This window comes from Callospermophilus lateralis, chromosome 10, assembly GCF_048772815.1.
Source record: "Callospermophilus lateralis isolate mCalLat2 chromosome 10, mCalLat2.hap1, whole genome shotgun sequence".
Taxonomy (NCBI): Eukaryota; Metazoa; Chordata; class Mammalia; order Rodentia; family Sciuridae; genus Callospermophilus; species Callospermophilus lateralis.
In genome coordinates this window covers 42,217,418-42,233,947 of record NC_135314.1, presented here as the reverse complement: position 1 = coordinate 42,233,947, position 16,530 = coordinate 42,217,418, and the positions used below count along the sequence as shown (strand labels likewise).

Here is a 16,530-nt window from a genome sequence, read left to right as displayed (position 1 = left end):
TCTCTTCCCTGACAAAAAGCAGGAAGAGAAAGGGAGGAGTCTAGGGGGTGGAGGATTTGAAACACCAGCATGCCATGAGCTCTTCTGGAGGGGTGTTCCTTCATTACCAGGTAGCAGAGCTGTAGTGTTTATTGGTCCTAACTGTGGCGTCAGAACACTCCCCATCTGAAGAGTCACAGTCTGATTCTTCAAACTGCAGAGGGTTCTGTAAAGCCAAGACAAGAGAAAACTCAGTTCATTTCTACAATTCCTCAGTGAGCCCAGATTGAACATCTCCCCCATGACAGGTACTGTGTAGGATAGGGTATATAAAGATAAATGAGACCAGGTCCTGTCCTTGGGGCTTATGGGGAAAAGAGACATGAAGTTGATAATGATGGTGGCTAGGCCCATTGGTACAGACCTCCACCTCCCACTTAGTGGTATTTACTATAGTGTTATCAGGCACTATTATTAAGTGCTTTACATCTGTTAATTCATGTAATGCTCACCACATCTCTGAGAGAGATCATAACCTCATAGATATGACAGGTAGTTAAGGTAGACAGATATTATTATCCCCACTTTACAGATAAAAAAATTGACCTTCGGAGAGATTCAGTGACTTGTCCATGGTAACACGTAAGTGGGAGGTCTGGGATTTGCTTTTAGACAGTATGATGCCTCCCTCTCTTGTCCTGCTTTTTGTCTGTGAAGAGAACTATTCCATTTTTTAAAAACATATATTTTTTTAGTTGTAGATGGATATAACACTTTTATTTTATATTTTTTATGTGGTGCTAAGGATCAAACCCAGTGTTTTCCACATGTGAGGCAAGCACTCTACCACTGATCTACAACCCTAGCCTCTGCTCCATTTTTATTACTCCTTTTAACCATGATGCTAGTCTGTCTCTCCAGCTGCATAATTCACGACATGCAATAAAGTATTTTATGTGCTGCAACAGCATCTTCCAGGGGAGACTAGGAACACAGAGGGAGAAGGCTCGGCTCCTTAACCAGATTGGGAGACGGCATGGAGACGAGGTGAGGTTCTGGTTAAATCTTGAAATGAAGGGTTCCTGAGCATTTCAGTGTTTATGCCTCATTTGGGGAAACTGGCCTCACTTCTGGGAGCTCAGTTATCTTGTGCTTCCACGTCATGGAGACAGCTGTCATATTTTATATGATAAATGGAAACTGTAAAGGCCCTAAGGGCTGGAGCACATCCTGGCCCAAAGGAACCAAGAGGGAAAGAGAGAGGAAGGAGTGGCGCCTACCTCATAGCCACGCTCCTCCACACACAGCTTGCCCAGAGACATCTGCGTCTTCACGCGGCGCACGGCACACTCCTTGTCAGAGAGCCCATCCGAGTGGGAGGATATCTCAATGGGGATCTCCGGAGTCTGGGACAGCAGGTCGTCCAGCTTCTCTGCCAGGCTGTCTTCAAGTTTATCAGCTAACTCATCAGGACTGTTTGAGTGGTCGCTAGTATTTCCCTCCTCTCCGTCAGACACAGAGAAATTCTCAGAGCTAAAGGTGGAATAGGACTGGCAGCTGCTGATGCAGCGATGGGGCCTAGAAGTAGGGAGAAGCACAAGAACTTCGTCACAGGGGCAGCTACTTTCTTTATCTGTCAGTCAGTCTTGGTGAGAGGTAATCTAGTTTATTTTTGCCATCCCTGAGGAAGACTAAAAAAATCAAGATGGGTACCATTTAATTTTAAAGTAATAGAGAGGTGCTAAGGATTGAATTATGTCTCCCCAAGATTCTCGTTCCTCATCTTTCCCTCTTTGCCCTGTGAGGACACAGCAAGAATGTGGCTGTCTGCAAGCTTGGAAGAGTGCCCTCACTGGCAACTCAATAATCAGCTATTACCTTGATCCCAGACTTCCAGCGCTCAGAATTGTGAGAAATAAATTTTTGTTGTTTAAGCCACCCAGTCTGTGGTTTTATTACAGCAGCCTGAGCAGACTAACTCAGGGAGGTCCACTAGGAACCAGTAAATGTACCCACAAAGAGTATGGCCATCCCTCCCACTGTCTTCTCTATTGTAATGGAGGATCTGCATTTACATTCCTTATTTTGAAGTTCCTATGAAATAAATTCTGATGAACTAAGATCTACTGTGTACAGGGAAATTTCAAAATATGGCAATGGAAGAACATAAGAACATGAACACAGTGAGATCAAGTTTCCCTATAAAGTGTCTGTTAAGAGTGACCTGTGGTTGCCGTGCAGGGTGGCACATGTCTGTAATCTCAGCAGTTTAGGAGTCTGAGGCAGAAGGACTTCAAAACTTAGCAAGGCCTAAGCAACTCAGTAGGGCCCTGTCTCTAAATAAAATATTAAAAAGTACTGGGGATGTGGCTTGGTGGTTAAGTGCCCCTGGGTTCTATTTCTGGTTCAAAAGAAAAAGAAAAAGAAAAAGAAAATGACCTGTGGGTTGAACAGCCAAATGCAACAAACTCAAGATTTACTCCATTACATTGAAAGCAATCATGGACAATTTGGTTTTACCTCTGTCTTCGTGGAAATTCAACTTCACTATCTACTTCCCCTTCTTCTTCTTCAGAGGAATCATCTCCACTCTGAGGAGAATAAGAATAAAAGGCTTTTATTTATTTTGGCATCTTTCTCTCTTCCCCACACCCTCTACCATCTGTAAAAAAATTTCATTATCATCAAAAACATTTGGTAGTGGTTGGCCGGATTTTTAAACATATGTATTCTTATTCATTCATTTAGTAACTTGTCCTGGTTGTCCAAGGTGACAGGCCCTATCCCAGATATAGAGAACATACAGAACTGAGTAGAAATTTATCTTTGCCTTCAGGGAGGAGAAGCCTCCAAGAGTGCAGTCAGAGGTGATGATGGAGGGGAACCAGGAGAGGCGGCCATGGACTTGTGGGCAGACTCTGATTTTGTCATTAGCAGTTCCAAGCATTATCACTGAGATTCCCCAAGAAGTGATCTCAGTTCTTCAAAGCCCAACAATACTTTTCCCCCTCACATATAATCACTTTTAACTAATATTATAGTTACACTAGGACATACATTATTTGAGGATCAGACCACAGCTTGTTTGTATTTTATTCCTTACTCCAATGCAATGCTGCAAAATAGGTGTTTATTACCCTAAATATATACTTTATTTATCACTTTTTTTTAAAAAAAGGTGGGGGCCTAGGAAGTAGATCAGTGATAGAATGCCTGCTTAGCATATGAGATGCTCTGGATTTGACTCCTGACACCTAAATAAATAAATAAATAGAACAAAGTGTTTCGTGCATTTTTATTGAATGAGCATGTTGGCAGGGACAAGGCGGCTATGTCTGGGACACTGAAGACCCCACAACAGCTGGGCTCTGTGGTCTAGCTGGAAGGCTGTGTAAGTGTTCCAGCTGAAAAGGTAAATTTTCCCTTCCAGGAAAAATCTCATTTGGCATCAAGGCAGAAAAGCAGCCACACTTAGGAACAACCATGATCATTGATGTGACACCCTGGATTATGTAATTTTGTGAGCTGGGTGACTGGGTCCAAGTCATATCAAATATTGAGGATAATTTACCTTTTAAAAAGCCAGTTCTAAAATCCAATTACTCTTATTCATTTGTATTCTGATTTGCTTTTTTGAATATGAAAGGCAGGGATGGAGTTATCCTGACTGCTGAGATGAGCAGTTTACCCTTGGAATCCACACGGGAGGGGATCTCAGTTACAGGAGGTAAGCTGCTCTGCAGGAGCTTGGGGTGAATGAGGACAAATGCGAGAGGTGTGTGTAGTGGGGCCTGCACTCCCATAGAGGGCATCAAAATGGTATCAGGATGGTTCAGAGGTTACATGTTATTTGTGGGAGACTGGGAAATGGGTTGACTGTCAAAGGGTATGGCATTTCTTTTTTGGGGGTGATGAAAATGTTAAAATTGGTTGTGGTGATGGTTGAAGAAATCTGTAGATAAAAACCATTAAACCAAACAGAGATATGAAAAATTATGCTCTATATGTGTAATAAGAATTGCAAAGCATTCCACTGTTATATATAAATAAAAAAAACAAAAACAAACAAACAAAGACAAAACAAAAACCCATTAAATCATACACTTAAAATGGAAGGACTGTATGATGTGTGATTTCGTCTTAATAAAATTTTGTCAAAAAATTACATGTAATTGCCCATAGGTGTGGGAGAGTGGGGAATGAATCAGCCCAAATCAACTGCTCCTCCTGAAACACAATTTTATCCCAGGAATGCTTGATCAGTAGCAGCAACACATGTGCAGGAAGAACATAGTTCTGAGATGATGGACCCCAGGGTCAACTTGTTTTCTATTAAGGTGACCAAAACATACTTATTTACATTTTAGACTCTTTCATTCCTTTAATCACATACCTGATGAACAGTGCTGAGATGAAACAGTACTTAGTAACTGGGTAGGTGTTTACCATGTTCTAAACACTTCTCCACTTTTCACATGATCTTTAAAACACACACAAGCAAGATGGGCAGGAGTTTTGGGAAGGTTGATACATTCCAGGCTCTGCTCTAACTGCTTCCTGTTTGTATTAATTCATTTACTCCTCACATTAACCCATGAGGCAGAGTCCATTATTAGGCTTGTTTTATAGACAGACAAATGGAGACAGTGGAAGAGGCTGGCTTTGAACTATGATCTCCTCCCAAGCTCATGATCTTAACCACTAGAGTAGACTGCTTCCCAGCTAATAAACCCCACACAGCCAGTGGACGAGAAAGAAACAAATTTCAATGACTAGTTAGCTCATTTCAATTATTAATTAAGAAAATATTTTCCAAAGTATACTGCAAAGAAAGCTAGTTCCATGGGGGATTAATAGATGCTATTTTTAAAACATGGTATGGCACAACAGGTAAGGAAAATGCTGGATTACAAAAGTTTTATCAAAACCTGGTTTCTCAAAACCTGTGGTGATGTGTACTAAGAATCTCCAAGAAGAGGCTGAGAATACTATTTCTCAAATTTAATTTTATGATTCAATCCTTCCAACAGCCCTCCAGATTAGAGTTCTAGGGTAGGGGTTTCCAAACCGTTCTGATTACATATCCCTGATATATGGTTATCCATGAATTATAAACAAATCAGTCCCTAGGTGAGTAGTTCTCAAAGTGTACTCCCCAGTCCACCGCTTAAGCAATGTGGAAAGTATTTAAAATAAAAGAAACTTCTATTTGTGTTTTTGTTGTCTAGTTCTTTTCCAAAATGTATATTTTTTATGTACATTTTATAATGTGCATAATACGATAGGCTCTGACATTCTTTGAAGGCAGTGACATAGACTACTCTTGTCATCACACCTTACCTTCTGAAGGGGCCTTGATTTTCGAGGTAGTGCTGGGGGGGTGATGTGATGAGGGGTGCCAAGGGATGATGCAGACCCACAGCTGTTGAATTCATTTTCTTCCATTTTCTCAGAACCTTGGGCATTTTCTGAGAGGGGATTGTGTGCTGGTGACTTGGAAAGATTGGGGCTCCTCCCGACTGGCTCAGTAGTGGGTATATCTAAGGACCCACACTGTTCTGGCCTGCATTGGAGGCAGGGGTCATAAGGGTCAGCCTGACAGCAGCCCCAGGGGTCAGCCTGGCCTTTGTCAGGCTCAGGACTTCTCCAGCAATCTGCTGCCATGGCTGTGGAGATGAGGTCAGGGCTAGAGCCAGGCATCTGTCTTTGAGCATGGTTGCTGAGAGGGCTCCGCAGGGCTGCTGCTGGGCCAAAATACCTCAGGTTGTTGGCGCAGGTTGCAATGTCCTGTCCATGCATACCAAGTCTGGAATGGTGACTCTGAGACATGGCAGAAGGGGGTTGCTGGTATTGCTGCTGCAGAGGATTATGGTGATGGAGAGAAGGGTTCTGGGACTGAGCTTGATGGAGGTAAGAGGGCTGGGGTGAATTTTCCTGGGCTGGTTGGTTTTTCAAGATTGCTGCAAAGTCACTATGGCTGCCTCTACTATTTCCCCGACGGTGGCGTGGTTTGCTCCGATATCGGCTCTTGCTGCTTGAGGTGGACATTTTGGGACTTCCAGATAAAGGGGATGCAGTGGGAGCTACCTCGGTAGTGGGGATACCTTCAGATCTCAACAGATCTGGCCTAGGAGAAAAGAACAGGTTTAGTTTTAGACACAAAAACATATTCAAGGGCTGGGGTTGTGACTCAGTGGTAGCACTTGCCTAGCTTGTGGGAGGCTCTGGGTTTGATTCTCAGCACTGCATATAAATAAGGTAACATAAAGGTCTATTGACAAGTAAAAAAAATACTTAAAAAAAAAAAAACACATTCAAGTTTGGGTAAATGTACCCCAAGCTCTAAAATATGCTCTTTGAATCAGCAGTCCCATGTACAGGAATTTATCCATTGGATATAACAATGTGCAAAGATGTATGTTGTTATATTACTGTATTGTTTAAAATAGCAAAAACTTGGATACAACCTAAATGTTCACTTACAGAGGATTTCCTTTGTTCCTCCTGGATTTTATTCTGTCTTCCTAATGTAGATATTCAGTCCTCTTAAAAATCATAATTTTAATTTACAGTGCTCTTGATCTCTTCCTCATAATCGTGTGTGTATATTGGTACCAATATGCCGAAGTAAGGGCCTGGGTGTTTACAGCTGGCAATCTGTCCAGTGATGGAGGATCCCTCAGGGCACCACATGGAAAGAAATCTGGTACCACAGAAAGGAAACCTCAGGTTCGCTGGACACGAGGCTGAGTTCACGGAGCCTAGACATGGTCCCTTAAACAGATGGGACTATGTTCTGTCTATCTTCATGTGAGAAAGGAGTCTTATTTATAGGAGTACTTAGTAAATTTTGAGGAAGAAAAGGAAGGGTCAGAGAAGGGGAAAATGGGAGAGAGTTCATTTTGAGCAGCAGCAGCAAGAAAAGGACTGGTGGGAAGTGACACTGTCATTCTTTTTTTTTTTTTTTAAAGAGAGAGAGAGAATTTTTTAATATTTATTTTTTAGTTCTCGGTGGACACATCATCTTTGTTTTGTATATGATGCCGAGGATCGAACCTGGGCCGCACGCATGCCAGGTGAGCATCTACTTACAGGGTAACTAGCTATGGTGATATTTAAAGGAAAGTTGAAGTGAAAGTATCTAAAGTCAGGGGAAGGCTGCACTTACTGAAGCTGGAAGTGCAAAAATCACAGAGTGTCCTTGTTACACAATTTGTAAAGCACTTTACAATATATAAAGTGCCTGGTTCCTACTATTTCAATGTCCATTTTATAAATAAGGGCACTGAGGATCACAGGTTACTTAGCTTGTGCTCATCATAGAGCAGAACACATAACTTGAACCCAAGGTGCTTAATTCCAAAGCACAGTTCCCATTTCAAGCTTATGACTAGTATATATTTAGACTATCTTCATGGATTATATTCACTTGGCTCAGAGGATCTAAAATTGAAATCAGCACTCCTTTAGTCCCTATCTAAACATGAACTGAAACCTAGATGTAAGGATGGTGAGTGGTTTCTCCTCTGATTACCTCATAGGTCACTGAACTTCTGATTTAGCAATCACAGGACTCTTCAAAAAATATGAAACTTTAATTATTCAAGGGGCAGTCTCAATGGACAGTACAACACTCTGCAAATTGCCTTCCTGGTGTTCTGTTCATATACTTACCAAGCTTCTCCAAGTCAACATAACAGCAAACATAGGTTCATATTTTTAAAAAGTTAAGGGATGGGGAAGTAGTTTACTGTATAGCATTTGCCTCGCTTGCTTGTTAAGAGACCCTGGGTTCAATCCCTAGCACCACAACAAAACAAAGAAGTTAAATAGAACGTCCCACTCCCGCCCAAACACACTCCTAGGTTATAAAACTGTAAGCAGAACCAAGGAAGATTGTAGGTGGACTTTGTCGCTCATTAGCACAAGAAAAGAAATAAAGGCCCTGGGATTTCCCTGAGGATTGTGCCAGGTGCCACCTGAAAAGAGTTTCTTAGAATTTGACCAGAAGATAGTAAGGGCGATAAGTAAAAGCAAAACTGGACTTCATCCATGTTGTTACTCATTAATAGTTTAGATTGACATTAGTCCTGCTGTGGTAGGACAGCCATCATTCAGACAGCCTTAAAATAATCCCTGGTTTGTGTTTTCTCATTACCTTTATTCTTACTGCATTTAGTTCAAATCTCACTATTGAGTCTACACCTCAAGTTTAGGAACACTTCTTTCTGTTATATTAATTTATCTTTATCTAGAATAGAGCCAATTCTTTGTTATTTTGGAGTTATAAGGCTCCAGAGTTTGGTAATAAAAAAGGAGTAAAAAAGTATGACCTTTTTTTTTTTTTTTTGTGCTGGGGATTGAACTCAGGGTTTCGTGCCTCTAAGCATATGCCGCTAAACTATACCTCCAGCCTCTAAGATTAAGATTAAACTAAGAGGGGCTGGGCTGTGGCTCAGTGGTAGAGCACTTGCCTAGCATGTGTGAAGCCCTGAGTTTGATCCTCAGCACCACATAAAGATAAATATAGAAAATAAAGGTATTGTGTCCCATCTATAATTTTTTTAAAAACAATGTGTACTTCTTTTTTTTTATACATATATTTATTTTTTAGGTGTAGATGGACACAACACAACACAATGCCTTTATTTTCATGTGGTGCTGAGGATCGAACCCGGGTCCTGCCTGTACTAGGCAAGCGCTCTACCGCTGAGCCACAATCCCAGCCAGTCCATCTATAATTTTAAAAATGATTAAACTAATAAAAGGCATTTGTAAAAATGGGAAAGGGTTTTTAAAAACTATTCAAAACACTATTTAAAATATATATATTTTAATTGTAGGTGGGCACAATATCTTTATTTATTTATTTTTATATGGTGCTGAGGGTCAAACCCAGTGACTCATGTATGCTAGGTAAGCACTCTTCTACTGCGTTACAACTCCAGGCCTCAAAACACTATTTTTTGAACACCTATGATTTGAAAGGTGATTCTACATTATTTAAAATTCACAAAAACCCTATGTAGCATTAGAATGAGGGGGACAATATGGTTAGATATAGGTAATTGTCAAAGCTCCTGCTTTTATCTTTGGTAGTGAGTTATTACATTATTAAAAAGAACTAAGTGTATAAATAAAAGTAGGCCATGTATGAACCATGTGTCATAAATAAAGAATTATGATTAACTCAATTCTGTGTTCTAGGGGTCATAAAAATAAAAATAAATCTCATGTACTGTGATTATACCATTTTACCCATAAGGGCACTGGGGTTGGAAGAGGCTGAATGGTATGGCTCAAGTCACAGAGCTGACAAAGCAGGGCTGGGATTTGAACCCAGGTCTGACTAGTCCCCACTGTATTTCTCTCCTCTATTCAGTTCTAGGACAATAAATATCCATGTCTCACATAGTAAAACCTAGATTTCTAGAGTCTAAGCCATTTTCTTTACCTTCCTACTCTATTTTATCTAAAGCTGATGTGCTATCAATGAGTTACAGAAGTTGCCTCATCTATCATACTATGAGAATGTGTTTTGGGGGATTATCATCCCATTTCTCTGAATATCAAGTGGGAATGGTGTCTCACCGCTTGGTCTGCACCCCAGCTTTGTGAGGCACTCCCTTTCTTTTCATGAGTTTCTCCATGGCATTGGGGTGGATTATTGGACGGACAGGGTGTCGTTTGTAGGTCCCTGGATACTTCTTTTCTACTGCTTGTTCTCGCCTGTAGGATGAAAGAAAAAGCCACATAGCAGTCACAGCAGACAGAGAGGATGGGCAGAATGTTTTCACAGGCGAATTCTACCCCTAAATTCTGGCCACATTTAACAGGTAAAGGCTATTTGAATAAAAAGGCTAATGATAATAATAAAAATGAAGATACTAAATTTAAATTAACCTGACTTCATTCTGCTTTTCAGCTCACAGACTTAGTTGGGCCTTTCTCTTCCTTAACACAACACAACGGCCAAAGTTCTTTTTTTTAGTACCTGCTGCTCTAGTCAGGACCTCAGGGATTTCTTGCCACCATTAGGGATACCTTGAAATATTTTTAGCAGCCATTTTACTTCCCCAGGGGGCAATAAGCTCTCACATAATCACACCAATGTCTTGAAATAAACTTGCATCCTCCTCTGAACCATGCAGGAGGGTGAAGTATTTAAAAAAAGCACGTTCCCAGCTCTGTACTGACTCCACTTATCTACTTGCCTGACCAGGGCAGGGACCTGGACATAGCACTTCCCTCAAGGAATGTTTGGTGAATAAATAAAATATCTTCCAGTTCTGAGTGGCAGCAACATACAAGAATAGTAATTTCTGTTGATTGACAGATTTGAATCAATAAGGACCTTCTTTGGTCTGGGTACATACTTAATGAGCTCCTTCTCCCGCATTTCTAGCTGCAGCATGATGGCACTCAGTTCCATATATAAATTATTAGCGCGCTCAAGTTTTCTTTCATAATGTTCACGAATATCCAAAGCATGCCTATCAGAGAAAACATAGAATCAGTGAGGCTAACTTTGGGGAGAACAAAGGTCAGTTCTAATGAAATAAGAAACAGGACAGTTTACTTCAAAAGCCAAGGACACTATTTTTAAAGCTCCCTTGTTTGACTCAATGATTCAGATAAGGAGTGAGAGATGGAAAATCCAAGCTTTTTACTTGGTTTATCCTTAAGGGTCCATCCAGCAGGACAGAAAACCAGGAGGGTCCTGGGTTTGTAGCTCAGTGGTAGAGCACTTGCCTAGCACATATGAGGCACTGGTTCGATCCTTAGCACCACATAACAGTAAATAAATAAAATAAAAGTATTGTGTCCCTATACAACTAAAAAAATACTTTGAAAACAAGAAGAAGAATAATGAACACCAATCCTCTTCAAATTATCTCATGAAATAGAAATGGAGGAAACCCTTCCAAACTCATTCTATGAAGCTAGTATCATCTGGATACCAAAACCAGACAAAGAACATCAAGGAAAAAAAAATTTCAGACCAATATCCCTGATGAGCATAGATGCAAAATTCTTAATAAAATAATGGCAAGTCACATACAAAAACATATTTAAAAGATAGTACACCATGATCTAGTGGGGTTCATCCCAGGGATGCAAGGTTGGTTCAGCATACAGAAATCAATAAACATAATTCATTACATCAATAGACTTAAAGGCAAGAATCACATGATTATCTCAAAAGATGCAGAAAAAGCATTTGATAAAATACAGCATCCATCTGTGTACAAAACACTAGAAAAACTAGGGATAGTAGAAATATCCTCAACATTGTAAACACTATATATGCTAAACCCAAGACCAACATAATTCTAAGGAGAAAAATTGAAAGCATTCCCTCTAAAAACTGGAACAAAACCAGGATGCCCTCTTTCATCACTTCTACTCAATATAGTCCTGGAAACTCTAGCCAGAGCAATTAGACAAAAGAAAGAAATTAAAGGGATCCAAATAGGAAAAGAAGAACTCAAACTATCCTTATTTGCTGATGACATGATTCTATATTTAGAGGACCCAAAAACTCCACCAGAAAACTTCTAGAACTAATAAGTGAATTCAGCAAAGTAGCAGGATATAAAATTAACACCCACAAATTAATTGCATTCTCATACATCAGTGATGAATCAACTGAAAGAGAAATTAGGACAACTATCCCATTCACAATAGCCTCAAAAAATATTTGAAAATCAATCTAACAAAAGAGGTGAAAGACCTTTATAGTGAAAATTACAGAACACCATAGAAAGAACTTGAACAAAACCTTAGAAATATCCTCCATATTCTTGCATAGGCAGAATTAATATTGTCAAATAGCTATACTACCAAAAGCAGATTTAATGAGAGTCCTATTAAGATTTCAATGACGTTCTTCACAGACATGGAAAAAGCAGTCATGAAATTCATTTGAAAAACAAGAGGCCCAGAATAATCAAAGCAATCCTCGGAAAGAAAAGTGAAGCAGGAAGCATTATGATACCAGACCTTGAATTATACTACAGAGCTATAGTATCATAAACAATATGGTACTGACACCAAAAGAGACTTGAAGTCCAAATAGAATAGAAGACACAGAGACAAAACTACATAAATAGTTATCTCAAACTGGATAAAGGTACCATAAACATACATTGGAGAAAAGATAGCCTCTTCAATAAATGGTACTGGGAAAACAAAAATCCATATGTAATCAAATGAAATTAGATCCCCATCTCTCACCCTGCACAAAACTCAACTCAAAGTGGATTAAGTGTTAGACCAGAGACCCTGTGCCTATTGGAAGAAAAGGTAGGACCAAATCTCCATCATGTTGGCTTAGGAACTACATTCCTCAACAAGACTTCTAAAGCACAAGAAGTAAAATCAAGAATCAATAAATGGGGTTATATCAAACTAAAAAAGCTTCTTCACATCAAAGGAAACAATCAAGAACATGAAGAGAGAGCCTATGGAATAGGAGAAAATGTTTGTCACCTGCGTCTCATATAGAGCATTAATCTCCAGGATATAATAAAGAACTCAAACAACACCAAAAAAAAAAAAAAAAAAAAAAAAAAAAACCAAACCACAAAACAAACAAACACAAAAAAGCAAAACAACAACAACAACAACAAAACCCCCCACAAATTATCTAATCAAAAAAATGGGCATAGGGACTGCGCAGACACTTCACAGAAGAAGAAATACAAATGGTCAACAAATATATGAAAAAATGTTCAACATCACTAGAAATTAGAGAAATGCAAATTAAAACTACACTGAGATATCACCTCACTCCAGTCAGAATAGCCATTATCAAGAATACAAGTAACAATAAATGTTGGCAAGGATGTCGGGGAAAAAAGCACATTCATACATTGCTGGTAGGACTGCAAATTGATGCAACCACTGTGGAAAGTAGTATGGAGATTCCTCAGAAAACCTGGAATAATGAAACCAGCATTTGACTCAGTTATCTCCTTGGCATGTATCCAAGGGACTTAAAATCAACATACTATAGTGACACAGCCACATCAATGTTCATAGCAGCTCAATTAACAATTGCTAAGCTATGGAACCAACCTAGGTGCCCTTTAATAGATGAATGGTAAAGAAAACATAGTACATGTACACAACTGAATATTACTCAGCCATAAAGAAGAATGAAATTATGGCATTTGCTGGTAAATGGATGAAACTAGAGACTATCATGCTAAGTAAAATAAGCCAATCCAAAAAACCAAAGGCCAAACATTCTCTTTGATGATGCTGACTCACAATAGGAGGTCAGGAGGGAGGAATGGGGGTTCACTGGATTGGAAAGGGAAGAGTAGGGGGAAGAGCATGGGGATGGGAATGGGAAAGACAGTAGAATGAATTGAACATAACTTTCCTATGTTTATATATGAATACATGACCAGTGTAACTCCACATCATGCACAACCACAAGAATGGAAGTGTGCTATATCAAAATACATTTTGCTGTCATGTATAATTAAAAAGAACAAATACAAAAAAGTTAAAAAAAACACTTAGCATTTCAAAAGGGCCTATGACACATTCTAAAAAAATTTAACCGATAAAAAATTGTACATATTTACAGGTATTTTATGATGTCCTGATACATGTATACATTGTATAATGTTCAAATCAGGGTAAACATGTATCTCCTGAAACAATTACCATTTCTTCCCTGTGTGTGTGTGAGGGGTACTGGAATGTACCAGATTCTCATGCATGCTAGTCAAGTGCTCTACCACTGTACATCCCCAGTCCTTTCTGTCTGATGTTTGATATAGGGTCTATTCCTGTTGCCAAGGCTGGCCTCAAATGTAAATCCTCCTGCTTCAACCTCCTGGGATTACAGGCAAGCACCACTATGCTTGGCAATTATAATTTCTTTATGGTAAAAATATTCAAAAATCTTTTATTCTATGTTTTTTTTTAAATTTAAAAATATATATACAGTACATTCTTGTTATAGTCACCCTACTGTGCAACTTCTTCTTTCTCTTATTTAACTATAACTTAGTATCCCTTGAAGAACTTTTTTTCATCTCTCCTTCCCCCTCAGTCTCCTCAGACTCTGGTAACCATAATTCTATACTTAACTTCTAGAAGATTGACTCTTTTAGATTCCACAGGAGAACTAACTATTAGGGGAACTTTTAAGCACAGGTGATAATAATAACAATAATAATAACAAGCACAGGTGAAAGGTGTGTAGAAAATGAAATGGTGATTCATAAGAAGCATTCCTCATATCTGAAGATCTGAGGTAGGAAGAAGTAGAGGAAGAGAGATCAGCTGACCTGAGTTCTTCTCTGCGCCTCCGAATCAGTTCTTCATCTAATCGGTGTATACAAGTTCCTTCACTTTTGATCTTCTCAAAGTGTTTTTTAACTTCTTCTCTCCATTCAGCCTGGGTGAGAAAAACTTGATTTTGTTAGTACTCAAGGTGTTTTAATCTCTGGTATAATCACAGGATCAGGCACAAGGTATTTTGCCTAAATGCTTCTACACGATTTTCTTGCTTTTTTCTATGTGCTTCCTGCACATTCCTAATTCAAAATGGGTGTTCAAGAAATATTAGTTGATTGATAGCAAAATATCTCATAATTGTGTCTGCATGCCCCTCCCCATGTTCTGTATATCTACTCTAGTATATGATGTTATGTCTTTCCCAGTTTCCTGGCAGCAATGGTCACCAGAAACAACACAGCTGGCACACTGGCCATCACCTCTGGAATGAAAGGACTCAATTTAAGTCAATACAGTGGCCAAGAATATGGCTAGAAAGAACAGCTCTGATAACCACTTGGGTACATGTATGTGTCTGTGAGAAAATGATCATCCTTAAAACTGGCACCAGAATTCCTTCTGTGCTTTGTTTAGGAAAATATCTGGAAAAAATATATGCCGTAGAAGATCCCAGGGCATACACAGCAGAAGATGGGAATAAACATATAGGAAATTATATAGAAATTGGGAACTGAGGGAGAAAACAAGGAGACATTATATAATTTTCCCAAATTATCTGTTTTACATCAATTTTTTATGTAGAAAATAATAGAATCATTTATAAAATGATCATCCTGCTTGCTTATTTACAATGTACTAGATTCTTTCTATATGTTGACTATTGGAGAGGGGTTTCTGCCAGCTGGTTGACTTTCACTGAGCAGGCACCAAACCTGCTCAACGTCTTCAGAAAGCCAGGATAAAGAATATACTATCGCATTGTTTGGCAAGAGTCTTTGACAGCATTTCAACAGTATATGAAGGTTCAGTTAAGCCCCCAGTAATGCTTCTCTCTGAATCATCAGATCAAAGCCATGGTATTGTATGTCAACTTTAATAGGTCAAAAAATGATAAACAAGAGATTTTAGAACAAAGAAGGATAAAGGAGAGGGTCAGTTTTAGGCCTGAAAACATCCTCTTTTGTGCAAAAACATGCTAATGGATTCCAGGGCAATACTTAAAGAAGGTACCAAGAAAAGGAATATCTCCCTCTGGTGGTAAGGAATCAGATTACAGGTCAGGTTTTAATTCTAGAGGCAGTAAACCTCCAGAAAGCTTGCTTATCATTATAGGAAACTTAAAAGATCATATTCCTAGAAGAAGATAATTTGGAGTTTTATCTCATGTACTTAGAATATGTTAACAGGAGTTGTGCCATTAATAATAATTAATCTGCCATTAAGAACTACCTGGCTTATCTGAAGAAATGGAGGGCGGGCAGGCCAGAACCCAATTTGCACAGAGATGAGGAGCTGCTGAGAGAAGGAAGAGTGTGCAGGAGCTTGGCCTACAACAGACCCACTGTCACAGGAGTGGATGGGACATTTCCATTGTTTCACTAACATACTTGTAAAACATCAGGCCAAGGCCACCTTTCACACAGTGTAAATCAACAGGGAAAGGAAGAGCTCATCACACAAACAGAACATGCAGCTTTGGAATCCTGGGAACTCTAGAGCTCTGCTGCAGCAGACAGCAGCTCCCAGAGGGGGAGGGCAGTCCCTTAAGGATATGGCAGCATCTAATGGATGACAACTAGGAATACAATCTTATAGCAGAAAACAGTGAGGGCTCACCAATATGGAAATGCCCAGCTGTGCCAGGAGGGAGAGGGCTGTGTTTAGTCAGAGTCAGGAGAAAGGACAGCAGATGACAATATGAGACTATTTGAGATCTCTCCTCCTCCCTGGGAATTCCCTGAAAATGCATAGTGTAGTGTGTAGATGTGGAAGGAGGAGGGTGCTTCACAAGTCCCGTGTAAGCAAGTAAGGGAACAATCAAGTGAAACCTGGATCACTCCATTAATGATATCCCCTTTACCTCCCAGAGAAGGCCTAGGGAAATCTGTGACATTTAGAAGGTTTCTATAGTTACTCAGTAGATGTTTGAAGCTTTTGTATCAAAAAATTGATTCTATTTATGTCCCATAATATAAATATCAAAATGAAGTCGAATCAACAGATGAATGGATAGAATGTGGTATTATACAATAGAATACTATTCAACTACAAAAAATAATGAAGTTCTGACAA

General features: G+C 39.4%; 1 protein-coding gene across 1 annotated transcript in view; it reads right to left on the bottom strand.

The window, feature by feature from the left end:
- Positions 1–16,530, bottom strand: part of Map3k13 (mitogen-activated protein kinase kinase kinase 13) — a 40,422-nt gene continuing 23,892 nt past the window's right edge. The window contains exons 7-13 of the mRNA XM_076868293.2: positions 14,289–14,398; positions 10,356–10,472; positions 9,571–9,708; positions 5,320–6,106; positions 2,500–2,570; positions 1,260–1,557; positions 1–205 (exon numbers count right to left, since the gene is read on the bottom strand). Coding sequence (XP_076724408.1) covers positions 104–205; positions 1,260–1,557; positions 2,500–2,570; positions 5,320–6,106; positions 9,571–9,708; positions 10,356–10,472; positions 14,289–14,398 — 1,623 coding nt within the window. The 3' untranslated portion in view covers positions 1–103. The remainder of the gene's footprint in view (positions 206–1,259; positions 1,558–2,499; positions 2,571–5,319; positions 6,107–9,570; positions 9,709–10,355; positions 10,473–14,288; positions 14,399–16,530) is intronic.